Source organism: Corvus moneduloides, chromosome 19 (genome assembly GCF_009650955.1).
Source record: "Corvus moneduloides isolate bCorMon1 chromosome 19, bCorMon1.pri, whole genome shotgun sequence".
Classification (NCBI taxonomy): domain Eukaryota; kingdom Metazoa; phylum Chordata; class Aves; order Passeriformes; family Corvidae; genus Corvus; species Corvus moneduloides.
The window spans coordinates 3,482,110-3,498,307 of record NC_045494.1 but is presented as its reverse complement, the minus strand read 5'-3'; the positions used below and the strand labels follow the sequence as shown (position 1 = coordinate 3,498,307).

At 38.0% G+C, this 16,198-nt stretch overlaps 1 protein-coding gene across 3 annotated transcripts in view; it reads left to right on the top strand.

Annotated features, from left to right (window-relative positions):
• The window catches only part of HELZ (helicase with zinc finger), an 86,001-nt gene that overhangs the window by 30,409 nt on the left and 39,394 nt on the right, over positions 1 to 16,198 (top strand). For 2 of the 3 annotated variants that reach the window (XM_032128853.1, XM_032128855.1), the window contains 6 exons: positions 90 to 387; positions 3,633 to 3,900; positions 8,425 to 8,758; positions 12,515 to 12,645; positions 14,963 to 15,142; positions 15,660 to 15,764. In XM_032128853.1, coding sequence (XP_031984744.1) covers positions 90 to 387; positions 3,633 to 3,900; positions 8,425 to 8,758; positions 12,515 to 12,645; positions 14,963 to 15,142; positions 15,660 to 15,764 — 1,316 coding nt within the window. The remainder of the gene's footprint in view (positions 1 to 89; positions 388 to 3,632; positions 3,901 to 8,424; positions 8,759 to 12,514; positions 12,646 to 14,962; positions 15,143 to 15,659; positions 15,765 to 16,198) is intronic. The other variant, XM_032128854.1, reaches the window with a different exon arrangement.

Here is a 16,198-nt window from a genome sequence, read left to right as displayed (position 1 = left end):
GTAGTTCTTATTAACCCTCTTTATCTGATTGCAAATGAAGTTATTCCTGGAATAATTTCTGTATTTCAACCTTTGCATTTCTTTTCCAGCCTGCAAGAATGTTGTATCGAGTGGCACTGCTTTATGATGCCCATCGACCACACTTTAGTATCGTTGCAATATCTGCTGGAGACAGCACTACCCAGGTATCACAAGAAGTTCCAGAAAACTGTCAGGAATGGATAGGAGGAAAGATGGTCCAGAATGGAATAGATCATTATATATACAAAGTCAGTATAGCCTTTAACACAGAAATCTTTGGGACTTTTCGCCAAACTGTGGTGTTTGACTTTGGATTGGAACCAGTCCTCATGCAACGAGTGATGATTGATGCTGCTTCAACTGAAGGTAATGTATTAAAACTTTTTTTTTTTTTTTGAATAGTGGAGATCTTTCATGCCATCTCTTTCCTTTTCAGTTTTGGGCAGAACTCTGTCAACAGCAACATGTTTCGTACTGTATGTTATGTTCTTCATAGATATGAATATAAATAGTGGGCAAAAGCTTCAGAGGATCTAAATCAGGCAGATAATTGGAATATGACTTACTCTGTGTTAAATATGGTTCCTAAGTATTATTAAAATGCTGGGATTTTCTAGTTTGGTATGTGTCTGAGTGCAGTACTGCAACTTCTGCCTTTATAAAAACATGTTTATGTTTTTATAAACATTCGTATATTGATGAGGACATTAAATATGTCAGAAAAGGTCGTTAGAGAAATGAAGTGTTTCTGTATAAGAATACATGGGGTAATAAACCCAGTAATTAAAACAGGTTATCTGAGAAGTTGGTTTGTATTTTTTTCTCCTCTTGCAATATCTGACTCGGATTGTCATAGGCAAGAGACTGAGTATAGGGTCGTAACTCAGTAATTTGCTGTTGACATGAATTTTGAAAATGTAAAGGAAGTGTAATTATATTTGTATTTTCAAGTAAAAAAATGAGCTACAAGTTACTCTAAGTGTTTAATCTATTTATTAAACTGACCTATGTCTCTCAGTTCAAACTTGAAATAACTCCAGTACGAGAAAAATGCCAGAAAATGGAAAGATGTTCGAAGAGGTGCAAAAAAAAAAGGAAGGACTTTGATTTGTGGTGTAAGAGATAAATATAGGTCACTGTATCACTTGGCAGTAAACCATAGGGTGGGATACAGGATCTTAATTTTTAATGAAAACTTGAGAGATAAAAACACCAGCAAAACAGAATTACAGTGCTGGGATTTAAGCAGAAAGAAGAACAAAAGGGAAAAGGAAGGAAAAAAGATGAAGCTGAGAAAACAGCAGTTCTCTATTCCTGACCTGTATTTTGATATAACATTAACATTTGCAACATTCACAGAACGAAGCTGTAAATAGCAAATACCAAAGACCATGAACTGATCTTTTGAGATGACCCAAGCACTTGCAGCCAGGAGCAGGGGACTGTGCATAGTGTAACATCTCTGGAAATAGAGGGTATGGCATTGCCAGGGAGAGGCATCTTGGAAGCAAGGTCTGTTTGGGAGCTATTCTGTAATCTCCGTGGAGCATGTGGGTAATCACAGGCTGCCTAAGCCACTGAGCCTGTGGAGAACAGACACTGCCTTGTAAACCTGGGTAAGATCAAGGGAACCAAGCCATGACTTACTTGCAGAGTCAGAGTTCCTGTCAAACCAATCTGTGGTCTGGTGCCTTAAACCAAGTCCTAACCACAGGGATCCCAGGAACAGCCAATTGAATTCCACATGAAGGTGATGGATGAAGTGGAGGTAGCAGTCCCCGGCATTAGGTACTGCTGTTCCTTCCACATATTGCCTGTCTGTGTGCACAGGGACACTGAAGTCTTCAGGCAGGTCATCACTAATGCTTATTTCCGATGGAAAGGTGTTAAGAGTTTTACAGATAATTTTAAGTACAGAATCCTGGGCTTTTTGCTGTGTAATCTAAGAGGTGTGTAATAGGAAAGGGAAAGGGATAACTGCATTGGATCTGTGTCCAGTTCCATTGTTTCTTTTACTTTTTGGTATATATAGATTGAGATATTGTGGAAGTGCTTTTCTAACAGAAAGATGCCCGATGTTTCTACATTTGCATGTAATTCAGGGCCCTGTCTGGATGTTAAGGCAGGAATGAAAGGTCAACATTAAAGTATTTTAATGGAGGAGCCTGTATTCTGCATTTTGAAATCTTTATTTACAGCAGAAAAAGGGAGCTGTACAAAGTCTTCTGTGCACTGATTATGTACTAACTGCTCTTTAAGAAAGTGTCACTGTGTGTGTGCAATCTGTGCCAGGAACTGTTTATGTCAGGCTTCCAGGGAGAGCCTCTCCAGTGCTGCGAATTAAATGGCTTAAGCAAGGAGTCAGTCCCAGCATAATTACTGAGCTTTTGGCATCTGAGGTGTGATTTGTACCAGAGAAAGCTTCATTTGTGGCGATGTTATTTCAGACACACAAACCACATAAACTTGGACTTTTTCTTGCCATACAACTGTAGCGACTGGTATGGTTCAGGCTTGAGGGATATATTTAAATGTGTCTTCTTAGTGAACACATGAGATCAGTGAGTAACACAAGCCATGTTCCTGTAGTCATAGTCAAGCCGAATGGAGATTTCTTCTGCTAAAATGCTGGAGTTTTTTTCTTATTTAGTCTAAAGACAGTCAAGATGATGTTAAGCATTTAATTTGAATTTGAAAATGTCTTTTTTGCACATTTTCAGCGTTGGTGTGATATCCTGGATACCTATGTTAAATCTTACTCAGAGATTATATATTAATATAGCATAGCTTGACTATAAATGCCAAATATTTTCAGCTCTGCAATTTAACTGCAATTCTGTTAACTGATTCACTGTTGTCATAGTGGTTTTGTGGTATTAATGGGTATATTTTAGGTGGCTGTAGACAAGTGCTTGGTCTTCTCATCTAAACTATGTGGTCCCTGAAATCAGGATATACTGAAAAATTAATTTCCTTTTAATTTTCTAATGTTATATCATCTTAGGTTACATTTCCTAAGTTCTGCTTAGTAAAGTAGCTTTAGCTACTTTATGTAACTGTCTGTACCACACACAGATTCGGGGGCTGGAGAATTTTTTAAAAGGCTTTCACAGTGTTGCAAATGCGATGATTCCTTACCAGCTGGTTTATCGACTTGTTTTGATGACCTTCTAAATTTTATAATATATGTTTTAGGGTTCCTCACTATTTAATGTTTTCGAAATGAGGGGATGTTGCAGTTGAGTTTTAAAGTGTATTGTGGTGCCAAGTCCTTCAAAGCTGTTGGTGATTGTTAAAAGTGCTTTCTTTGCTTGTCTTTATTAATTCTATTTGCTATCTATAGAATGTTTTATTTTCTGTTACTCTTGGAGAGCCTGCTTGCTCTCTGTGCACACCTGAAAAGTAGGGATGGTAAGTACCAGCAATGACTTCCTAAAGGTGCTGTGGGCAGAGGAGACTCCTGCCTGTGTTTAGTTCATTGTTTTTCAGGAGATTGGTTTTACTAGTGGGTTTTGTTGGATTGTTTTGTTTTTTTTTTTTTGAAATCAAACCAAACCACCTGGGGTTTGTAAAAACAAACCACACCTTCCCTGTTCTGTCTGTCCACGCAGACCTTGAATACCTGATGCACGCACGGCAACAGCTCCTGACCACAGCCAAGCGCTGGGATTCCACATCTAAGACTATTGTAGAGTTTGAGCCTAATGAAACTACTGAATTGGAGAAGAGCCTTCTCACCAGATACCAAATCCCTCTGTCTGCTGACCAGCTGTTCACACAATCTGTCCTGGACAAATCATTGACCAAGACCAACTATCAGTCACGGCTCCATGACCTCCTTTATATTGAGGAAATAGCACAGTATAAGGAAGTTAGCAAGTAAGTGATTCCTTTATAAAAATATTCCTATTAAAATGGGGGTGACAGCTTTTTTCGTTAAACCTACCTGCTTCTTTAAGATACTGAGGCTTCCTGTTTGTTTGAACTGAACCTGAACAAAGCAGGGAATAGTACTGTTTGGTAAAGGTCACTAGCACTTGACAAATATAAATTACTGCTACTTCATTGAAAACAAACTGTGTATCAGTCTGTGCTTACAGTTGCAGGCACTAAGCAGCTGTTGTACATGGTTTTGTTAATTATTTTTGTTTCTAGTTTTTTGTCCGTCTGTACAAAAATATATTAATAATAGTTATGTTTTTGTTCCTGTGTGAAAGTAGGTTATAGAAAAGGAATATGTAAAATCTTTGTATAAAGAGTTGAATTGCGGGTGGATCAGACTGATCTTGTGATGATGTGGCAGCTGACTTTTATTTATTTCCTAAATAGGTTGACACCCAGTTTCTGAATAAAAGTTCCTAATAAAAGGCATATAATATACATTGTTTGGTTTGTTGTGTCTTTAGGTGTTACGTACATATTACCCAACTGGTGTAGATGCTTGAAAAATATGGATTTAGGAAGAAGATGTGAAATTCCCACTTACAGACCTTCACGTGGACTTTTTTTCTGTAGTTTAATATTCGTGATCAAAAATTTTTCCTGCATTCATGTGGTACTAAAGAGTTTTAAAGTGTTGGCACTGCTCAGAATGGAAAGTCTAAAAGATACAACATCCTTTTAGCCTAATTTGGTAGCAAATTCAGTTCTATCAATTACTGAAAGTTCCAAATCAGGAAGTCTTTTTTAAGATGAAGAACTGTTCCTGGAGCTATAGAGGTTCAATTGAACCAACCCTCTAGAACTTAGAAAAAAAAATACTATGAGTCTTGTATTTTTAATGCTTTTAAACCAGAAAAATGGTTCAATTTATTTTTTAAATTGCAGCTGAAGGGCAGTATTTGAACTGTTTCTTATCTTTTATCACTGCTGCACTCTGCTCTTGAGCTGGAGTCTAACATATGGAGGAATCATGCTTGAACACTGTTTCCAGCGTACAGAAATATTCTCCATCATGCATATTTATAAACAGGTTGACTCTTCTAAGGCCTTTTGAGAAAAAAGTGGATTTAAAGTAAATATTATGAAATATCATCAAAACATGAGCAGTATTTTTACCGAGTGGATTTTCACCTGGAGATTTGCACTCTCATGCCTCATAGGAAACCAAAGAGCAGTAAACCTGGAGAAATGAAAGAAAAATAATTGTATCCTGTATGTAATGCTTCCCCTTTGGACTATTTGGTGCAGCAGTAATTTATTGCTTGATAAGTTATAAGTAAGTGTTAATAATGTTCTTGAAATCTTCTGTTTTGATAGTGTTGATGACAGAAATATTCTTTTGATCTTGTAGCTGACCCACTTCATTGCAACAAGGCTCAAACCAGCAGACGTTTCACTCCTCTGTGGCTAAGATCACACACTTGGTATTCTCTAGTGAAGTGTCAGGGTTGCAAGCCTAAAAATGGGCTGAGAAATCCAGATGCAAGTGGGTTCTAACACCTCTGAAGTGGTGCCATGAGTGACTGTTGATGAGCTGTTGCACTTTTAAAAGGGTTTGTGAATGTACATTGTAAAAGGAGTAGGATTGTCAGCGTGGTCTCTTCTGACAACACTGGAGTAACACGAGTGTCTGCAGCTCAGATTGAAGTGGATCCTTGGTTTTTCAGAATGTTGATGATTTCCCACTTTCTAGGAAAGTGCTGTTACAGACTTTATGTGGAATCACCTGAATGGAACTGGACAGTATTGGGTGAAAGTTGCAGTGGCTCTTAAGTGTCTTGAATTCAGTTATAAGGGAGTTCTGGATAGTCTCAAGAGAACCTTACTTTTAAATCTTGTTTATTTTACTATTTCAAGAGGCATTTATACAAGTTGCTACACATGAGTATCACAAAATAGACTAATAAGGGAGTCACTGCTGTTGAATTTCCAAGTACAAACACACTGTTTTTGAGGAAAAGCAAAGCAGTGTTCCAATCTTGATAGTAGTTTGGTTTTGGAGAGTGTTAATAGCTGTTCATGGTTTTAAAACTCTTCCTTTCTCTCTTGCATATTGAAGAGAAAAGCAATATATACTTGCTAGAGTGACTAGAACATTTTCTTGTATGAACATTTAAGTGTGTGAGGTGACAGACAGCTCCTTCCGTGCGCCCAGAATTACAGAGCAGATTTATCCTCAAGGCTGTGAATGTGTCAAATGCTGGCTCTGATGGAAAATAAATTTGCTTTTGTCATTACTGTGTCTTCCATTGATCACTCCCCAGGCAGGTGTCCCACTGCACACCCTGATCCCTGCAGGTGTCGGTGTCAGAACAAATGTGCTGAATGTGCTTTTGCAAAGTGGCACCTGGGGCTTTGGCCAGGATGGGTTTATTTGCCTTTGGGGAATTTATTTTTTGCATTGGTACTGGATGATTAATGATTTATGAAGTCATTCTTCATAATTATTCTGTGGTTTTAAATATGAACAACAGATTTTCTTATAGCTGCTTCACAAACACTGCAGGTAGGTTGGCATTTGCAGTGCTTAGGAAGAAATAAAAGATTTTTTTGTTTGTTTTTTATAAGCCTGACTGAAAACCTTATTTTGTCTAACCCTGCAAAGCAAGGGTGAGAAATGGATGAAAGAAGCAACTTCTGATTTTTTAAAAATCAAATCCTGAGAGGATTCTGTAGTTTTGTAGCTTGCCAGAAGGTGTCAGCTTGCTCAATGGAAATTGCTTGATAATCTAAACTTGAGATTCCCTTTAGTGCAGCAGATGCAGTTCAGTCATTTATGAAAACACTAACCTGTGCGTTATCTCAGAAATGCAGTAAAACTGTTTTGCAGCACGTTTTTATAAATCTGAATTTCAGCTGATACACATTCAGCAGCATAGGAATCAACTTCAGGGAAGTTTCAGCAAAATAAATTCACAATAGCAAAGGATTGTATCTCGGTAAGAATTCCCAGCCCTTGTTTCTCAGTTAAATGTTTTATATGGTATTTTAACAAGGAGATATGACCTGTTTCAGATGTTGCTGACTTGCTGATAGCTTCTTTGGAATAGTGCAGCACTTGAATAGGAGAAAGCTTGTTTTTTGTTATGGATTTTTTATTGGCCCATGTGGAAATGGGAAAGATTGGGTGAATGCTTTCACTGTAGCTTGTGCAGTAACATTTGTGGTCAGTGATGGACCAAACAGATCCCTCTTAGGCAAGAAAACTTCCCTTGCTTTTGGAGAGTGGAGGACTGGGAAATTCGGCTCTGACAATGCCCATATTCTGTAAAGAAGCACCTGTTACCGCATGGGGGCAAACTTGCAGTTTTTGTGCAAGATTCGTGATTTGCCAGATCTGAAAAAATGTATTTGATTGGTTTGGTAGATGTTTAATTACCAAGCAAGCCAAAATGTTGGATTTTATTGTTAGAGGCTTATGATTATTGATACTGCAGGGCTTAAATGATCAATTACCAGTTTATTAGGTTAAAATAGAAATTATAAGAAGAACAGATCAAATAAAACCAGTATGAGTATGAAAAGTATTACAAGAAAAAAATGTATTTTCCCAAGAGTTTTTATTTCATTTGTGAATGGGTTTTACTTTTTTTCTGTAATTTGTTGCAAATTTAGGAAAAACTTGCTGATGAGAAAAGAACTGAATATTGTTACTGTGTCAGACTTTTTTCCTCCTTTGTTCTTTTAAAACCAGGTTGAAGCAATCTGTTTAAAAAACCCCAACACACTAAGAAGAGATTACTTTGTATTGGTGAGAGGTCAATAAAGTGTGATAATAAGTCACTTTAATGTGTTGTGCATGTGACTTCTGGAAAATGATAACTGCAAAGGATGAATTTGTTACATCACTGATTACAGGAGGAAGCTGCTGCTAATAGGAGTTCTGTGGATAGATGGTTTATAGGGCTGAACCTGTGGTGCCCCTCATTTCAAATAAAATTATATCATTTTAATGCCTACAATCTGATTTGTTTCAACACATTTTAATCAATCCCTCTGAATTATAGGTATAATACCATTTACCTTTTAAGATGGAGATTGCCCTCTTTGGTGTGCAGCCTGGAAGATACAGATGGGATAAATAGGAATCTTGCTCTGTTCTTTGCCTGCCTGTCTCTCCTTGCATACCTAGCATAAGATTACAGACTATTTAAATAGAAATTTTTACTGCTTTGGGACATGTAATTTATTCACACTAAACTTTTTTTGGTATCTAGTATTTGTTTCTCTCTTGTGAGGGTTCTTTTTTAAAACTTCATCCTTTTAAATACATACTTTATGGGCTACAGTAAAAAGGAAAAAGTGTGGATATTTGACAGCTGCATACTTACGAAGCGTCAGTTTGACCGTACTTGTTTATACTTAAAGATTAATTAATGAAGTGAATCTTCACTCTGAACGCCTGAAATTTCAGAATCTTGAGAGCATTTTTGCACACTGACTCGATGCTTTCTCACTTAGGTTCAACATAAAAGTGCAGTTGCAGATTGTAGCAAGCTTCATGCTCACTGGTGTTTCTGGAGGTGCAAAATACGCCCAAAATGGACAACTTTTTGGCCGCTTTAAGCTCACTGAGACGCTTTCTGAGGACACTTTGGCTGGACGGCTGGTGATGACCAAAGTCAATGCTGTTTATTTATTGCCTGTCACTAAAGAAAAGTCAGCACAGACCCAAGGAACCAAAGAGAAGGTTTATGAAGCGGCTATCGAGGAGAAGACAAAGGATTATATCTTCTTGAGGGTATCCAGGGAATGCTGTGAGGAGCTGAATCTCCGGGCCGATTGTGAAATGCAGGTAGGTCTGGGTGGAGGTGGTTGTGGTGTCAGAACTCTTTGCCTTGTGTTTGCTTTGGCTCCATAGTTGATCTTGTTACCAAACAGAAATAACCTCAGATTAATGTCTCTGGAGTTGCCTGGAATGAATGCATTTTCACCAAAGGTTTATCTCTTCCCATTTATTTTGTTTGGGGGAAACATACGCAAGAATTCTAATGTCTTAATTTAACATCAGTAATTGGTCTGGGAAGACTTATGTTGTTCTGAGCTCTTGGTTTTGTGTTTGTTTTCTTAAAACGATAATTAAACTTACTAATTGATTCTATTGGAAACTTGACTGGAATGCCAAATGAGCTGGGGCTCCAGGAACTGGCTAATTTTCCCTTGAGTGTCTTACAAATCTTGGCCTGAGGCAGCAGATCTATTCTGCATTAGAAATCAGGTCCTAAAGTTGTTTGTAAAATCATTTAGTACTTCATACATGTGTCATTGAACTGGTGGTCAGATTCTTAAAGCATTACCTATATTTGAATGAATTTTAATTGTGAGGAAATTTTTTATGATGACGTATTAATTGAAATTTTGGAAAGCGATCCTCAGGTTAGAACTGAGGAGGTTGTAATTTGGATGTACGGAGTTTTTGTTAAAGGTGCTGGAGATTTTGCTGCTCTCTTCAGTAGAGTTGATATTCTGTATGTGATTCTCAAACTGATAACTGCTTTGATTTCGGTGGATTTTGGATAAGTTGGGTGGTTTCTTTCCTTTTTCTCTTATAATTAGTCACAGAAACTTGGTGGTGCCTTGTTCACGTGCTGTTCTGGTTAAACTCTAATAAACACACAATTCTGCTTTTATCAAGTAAACCATTCATAAAGGTGGGGTGGAGTGAACTTTAAAGCACCATGGCTGCTGCCACTCTTTTATTTTTGGAGTGGTTCCTCTGTTCTGTGTCTTGCTCTGTGAACCTGGCAATGGATTAACTTCCTTTCCCACTGTTTTCTGATTGTGGAATGTATATTAAAGCAGGTTACGTCCCTCTCCTTCCCAGATGGCCTCATTCAGTACTCTGCAACAGCAAATAGAGCTATTAGATTCCATCCAAGCAGCATTTAAAACAAAACAAATCACAAGCTGTTAAGAAAGGGGTGAATGCAGGTAGATAATAGGTATTTAATGCCAGGCACCTTGCTTGGACTCCCAGAAGGGGCTGTTAAAAGTGTCACCCAGATGAGCATCACAGTTTTTCTGCATTTAAATTACCCTCGTTGCATTGTGTGGTCTTTCGTCAGCCTGGGGTCTGTCTGGGCAAAGATACTTTGCCCAGATAGATCAAACCACGAGTTTGGGACCATTGCCATTTGAGTGGCAGTCTTTCCCAACATCTGCAGGATGTGGTTGGGGGACCAATCAGCACTTAGTAGGGATGGGTAGGACAGAGCTTGGGAAGGAGCTCGAGCTGCCCCTTGGGCAGGATGAGCTGTGCTGTCACTCCTGACCAGTGCCAGAGCATGGACTGAGGGGCTAGGTAGCACAAACTTCACGGTGGGGAAAAATAATTCTTGAATTTTTATGTGTCCTATTTAAAAAAAGTTTTCCTAGCAGTTACACACACCTCAGTGAGTTCCATGCTTAACGTTGTCAGATTTGTTACTGCCCTTGTCTTCAGACTTATGGTTGTACATCTTGCTGTAAAATGTGATAGTCAAGATGAATATTTAATGTCTTTATATCTGCCAGAGATGGAAAGTTAATGGCTACACTCTACAGGGATACAAGCAAACATTGTTTATTTACAGCAAAGCTAGTGATGATTTTACATGCTCCTTAATGATATGAACACTGTAATACTGAAATAAGAGTAGGAAAAAGAAAATGCTAATTTACAAAGCCTTTTGAAGGAGATCTGCAAGTAGTAAACATTACTGGTGCACCAGTGTGATGCCTGTGGTAGGAAGGGGCTTTGTAGGCAGATGAAGGAGTGTCAGGTACAAGAAGTAGTTAAATCTAGAAGGATAAATTATTCCTCTATATGAGGAATTCTCCTCCATAGGAGAAGGTTCCTGGGAGAAGTTTATATGGCTTTGAAAGAGAAGGGATCACTTTTCTTTTCCTTCCTTTCATCCTTCCTTTTTAACTGACAAGGACTTTTTAAGGTTTTTTGCTAAGTTGTCAAAAAAAATTATAAAAGTATATTCTAGTATTGCTTTGTGTTTGTTGAACTTTCTGGTTGGTAGCACTAATTACCAAGAGATTAAAGTGTGATTGAGTAAGAGCAGACTAACAGTGAATCAGTGAATGCTAGAGGAGAAAATTAGTAGATCTGAGACCATGCATGGGGTTACATTTGGAATGACTGACACCTCCATGGCTTTTCTCTGGGAGGACATTGGGGCTGGACCTTCAGTTGGGACGGACCAGATTCAGCTCATCTTTGCTCTGTTTCTGTTCTTCTCATCTCCTAATTGGTAGGACAGAACCAGCTTCTGTAAGGTGGTTGTGAAATCTCTCGGTGCAGATGGGCATAGAAATTGTAAAATAATTGATATTTCCAGGTAAATGAGGGGTGCTATTCCAGACAGGTTGCAGTAATGTGGCTGCTGTTTGTAACATGTAACACACTTATTGTAAGTCTCAGAAAGGGACTGATTTACTCCCATTTAATCAAAAATGCTTATTAGACTTGTAGCACAGTAAATACATAAATATATAGTGACAGCAGTTCTTTGGAAAAAATCTAAAAATGTGTATTAGTCACTTGAAATTCTTCAGCAGCTTTTGGTGTTTTTATGTGGGTTTTTATTAGTGCAGATGTGTGTCAAATTTTGTCTAAAGGCTTCTGTGTTGTGAACGTGGAGTTCTTCAGCATAATGCTCTGATCAGATTCATTTGTTTCTGGAGAGATTAACAATTGCAAATTTAAATATGTGTAAATGATAATCTGAGTGAACTGTTTTTATGATGATTTCCCCAGGAGCTGCTTTTATCCCTTGTTCAAATTTAGATTGTATTTTTCTCTTTACCCTTTCAGTGTGTGTATGTGTCAACTACTTTCACTATGTATTGGTCCATTCTGAATTGAATCGGGAATGTTAAGTGCTCTCTGTGATGTTTCTGGCTTTGTACCAGAATTTATGTTGGCAATATCTTTTATTTACTAGCATTAAAACACGTGTAATTGAGAGACCAAAACCAAGAATGTATTGGTAAGCAGCTGATTGTTAGAAATGAACTTTTGGAGAGTTATAATAATTGAACAAAAATGACAGGTTACTCTATTTCAGTGTTTGACTGGAAATAGTGTTTGGGGTTTATCTTTGCTGGTCACACATCTGATTTATATCATCTGTTTATCTGGTAAAATTTCTGGCCTGACATTTTTTTGAGGTTGTTCTTACAATAAGAGATGAAAGCTTGTTTTTGTAAAAATAATGTTTTAGGTCAATAATATTTTCCAGAAGTGTTTTTTGTATTAAAAAAACAGTTCCAAGAATGCTTTCCCTTGAATTTTTTTCAGAAAGTGGAATCTAATCTAGAAAGTCAAACAACACAATTAAATTAGAAAAAATGCTGTATTTATCTTAGATGCAAAACAAAAAAAAATTAGCAAGTTAATTTTATCATAGATCTTTGGATTGAATGCTGTTGCTGTTTTCTTTTGAGAGCCAGTGGTCTGCAGGAAGATAAAAATGTATCATGTACAGCAAAGTCTAATGAGCATTTTCTAAATAAATCCTTTTTGTTCACCTCTCCATTTATTAATTCGTTTGTTCTGCAGGTTGAGCTTCAGTTCCAGTTGAACCGCTTACCCCTCTGTGAAATGCATTATGCCTTGGACAGGATTAAGGACAACAGCATTTTGTTTCCAGATGTCAGCATGACTCCCACCATACCCTGGAGTCCCAACAGGTACACGAACACAAACACTTTAATATCAAAGATTGGGTGGTGATGCAGCACTGAATTTCTCAGAGCAGATGGCTGAAATCTGTCCTTGAACGGGAAACAAGCCGTGCTCCTCATTAATGGTGAGGGGTTCAGAGGAGGGAGTGGAGCTGTGCTAAATAAAACAAGAGGAATGATCCTCCCAGGGCCAGAAGCTGCTGAGTGGTTTTCCCTGGGGCTGAGCTTGGGGCTTGGAGGCATCACAGTTCTACTGTGGCTGCAGAAAACAAACCTGCTGCTGTTAATTACTGTGCTGCCATCCTCTTCTGAAAACATGATACCTTATAGGAATGGAAGTGCCAGTTCCAAGAGTTTGCTGTGCAGGATCCCAAGCGTGCAGAGTCCTGTTTGCAAGGGCTAATCCATCAGTACTTCTTGAGCTTCAGTGAGCCCAGATTTGGACATATCCCAGAGGGTGCGGTTATGGAAGGTGTGGGAATGATTCTTGAAGGACCAGCCCTGCTCTTGCAAGCAGCCCAGAGATTCTTTCTATACGTCTCACAGTTTCCTTTATGAAATGATAAACCCCTATGTCATATAAATACTTCTGAAGAAACTTAAGGCTGATGCAGCGATGCAGTGAAAATAGTTTTTCTGGAAGAAGAAGCTTAGGGAAGAGAAATGTGAGGCTGTGTGGCTCAGGGAATATGGTCAGTATTCTTGCTCTTGATAAAAGAGGCATGAGGTTTCTGTGCTTGGAGACCAGGGAAATGAGAGGAATGTGGAACTGGCAGTCTGTTCAGCCTGGGAAGAGTCGTGGGGGGTCTTGAAGGTGAGAATTAGGAGTGTGATTGTGATGCAGGACAAATCAGGAGATAGCCCAGGGATTAAAAGGACAGTGATCTGTCAGAAAGCTGACACAGTGAGATACTGTAAGACAAAAAACTGGAAAAATTGTAGTTTGTCTCTGGAATTGTGAGAAGAACAGATCCAATAAAAGAGTGGGATCAGTGTTCTGGATGGGATGATCACTGTGTGCATCAGAGCTTTGACAGTACTGAGAGGAAGAAGGAAATAGGTTCTGTATAGAGTTACACTACAAAGCTAATGGAGGTCAGTGACAATCTGTTCACTGACTTAATTAGGTTTTGAGTGAGTCTTACAAGGAAATAGTGTTTAAGAATAGTTTGGAAGTAAGTAGTGATTTCAATAAAAAGGAGGTAAGTCAAATAGGATAGAACTTTATCTTCTATGTACATATCAGTTGCAGTTGATATGTTGGTATAATGTTTTGTATTTTTTGTATACATAAATAATATACATAATGATTGTAGTTCAGTTTAAAGTCAGTTCCATCTGGTGGTTTGATTTGTCGTTCCTTAAGAATCAAAACTAGCTCCAAACTGTCTTCCTCGTTTTTCTTCTGTTTTATGTCCCTGTTCCTTTCCAGTGTTTCTTAGTCTCTTGCTAGCTTGTTGTTCATAGGCATCTTAAAAGTTAGGAATTCAGTCTACTCCCTCTTGATCTTGCTCCCTGTTGCAAACTACTACAGAACAGAAACTTTCCCAGTCTGTAAGTAGTGTGGTGCTTGTACCAAAGCAGATCACATTACTAAAGTATGGCCATATGTGCAGCAGTGACAGGTGTTTTTTACTATGCATGTCTACTTTTAAATCTGTCAGTGGGAATACTAAAAACTCTGTCAAGAATTTTCTGAAAGCATCTTCCTCCCAATCCTGGCATCACTAGGCTGCTTACAACAAAAATCCTTTTTTTTCAGAGTGCTTTCCCATTAGAGGTATGTGCCCTGGTGATCTTAAAAAAAAAAAAAAAGTAAAGAGAAGTTTGTAGTTAATTAGTAGCCAGTAGTTTTTAAATTTGATTGTAGATAGCTTCTACCAAGCCCCGGGGTTGTGTAACTGTTGACTTTTAAAGCTGACAATGTAAATGCAGGGAAGAAACATAACTAATGTAACTAATATTTTGCATGATAATAGTAGAAAATCATTGTATGTTTACTTGCTTTTATTATCAGGGGATGGTGCAGTATGTCCTTCTTCTAAAATGTGTGCTCTGCAGGTTAATTATTGTTAGGTGGGATGATGTAAATTGAGAATAGGTTGAAAAAAAAAAAACAACCCAACTGATTTATTGTAAATACCAAATGATTAAAGCATGTGATTGTTTTGTTGATTTGTTTCATGTGCCTCAGTGACACGAGCCATACAGCAGCTCTGTAAAGGCTCTTTAATGCTTTTGAAATCTTCCCTCATTTAATTTCTGCCTGACAGTGGATTGTGAAAGCTTCTGTTTTTAACCTCTGTGGCCTCCTTTTGCACAGACAATGGGATGAGCAGTTGGACCCTCGGCTAAATGCAAAGCAGAAAGAGGCTGTTCTGGCTATCACCACCCCACTCTCCATACAACTGCCTCCTGTTCTTATCATCGGTCCCTATGGGACAGGAAAAACCTTCACTCTGGCTCAGGCAGTCAAGCACATCCTCCAACAGCAGGACACCAGGTGAGAGGGGGCACTGAACACAGAGCAGGACTACACTAGCAGAGAGGATGTGATTTTTTGCTTAAATTCAAGTGAAAGGTAGAAATACAGAATTTCCACCCATCTTAGAAACAAACAAAGCCACGCCACCCGTCATCGTTTGGGATGACAAAGTAATTTTACAATCTTAGCCTGTATTTGCCATTTAGAACAAAACTAATTAAAATGGAAGTTACATAGAATGGCTGTAATTTGCTCGGCATGGGGAGTTTTGCAGCATGGTAGATAACAAAAGCTGTTCTTTGAAATGAAGTCTAGATTAGTAATTACAAAATGATTATTGAAAAAGTGTTTGATGGCTGATAACTGGAGGATTTGAGTTGAGGGCTGGATCATGGGAAGAGCAGTGGGTTAGGGAGTAGTTTCATGAAGAGGAATGTGCAGGAAGATGGCCATTGTTTCCTTTTTTTTGTATTCTACTGCTTTGAATTGTTTTCTGTTTCTTCATTGCTTTTTTATTTGCATCCATTTATTCCAGCAGGATTCTCATTTGCACCCATTCTAATAGTGCTGCTGATCTCTACATAAAGGATTATTTACATCCATATGTAGAAGCAGGCAATCCCCAGGCAAGACCTCTCAGGTATTTTTTAAGGCTTATTATGTATCTATAAAATACTATTCTTAAGAAAAGGTGTCTATAAAAAACGGTTAAAGAAATTCTAAAACATAAAAGCATATTGGCATTGCCAGCAGTTCTTTTAAAAACAGCCTAAAAGGAACGTGAAATACTGTAACATAATTTTGGGTCATTTGTTAAATAAAAATAAAGACATCCTTTTTTAAGCTTTTATTATTCTGTTGATGAATGTGTCTTTCCTAATGAGCAAGCTTTTGATATGCTCCTCTAAAAGCTACTATGATAAAATGAACTTTAATTGTATTTCAATTTCTGAAAATTTTGACTTATATTTACAAGGCTGATTTGGAAACTGGGGCTCCCCACCTGGCTTCTTGGAGAAATATTTTGATGTCATAGGAGCTACATATTTAGAGAAAGTAGTGAAAGTAGTTTGG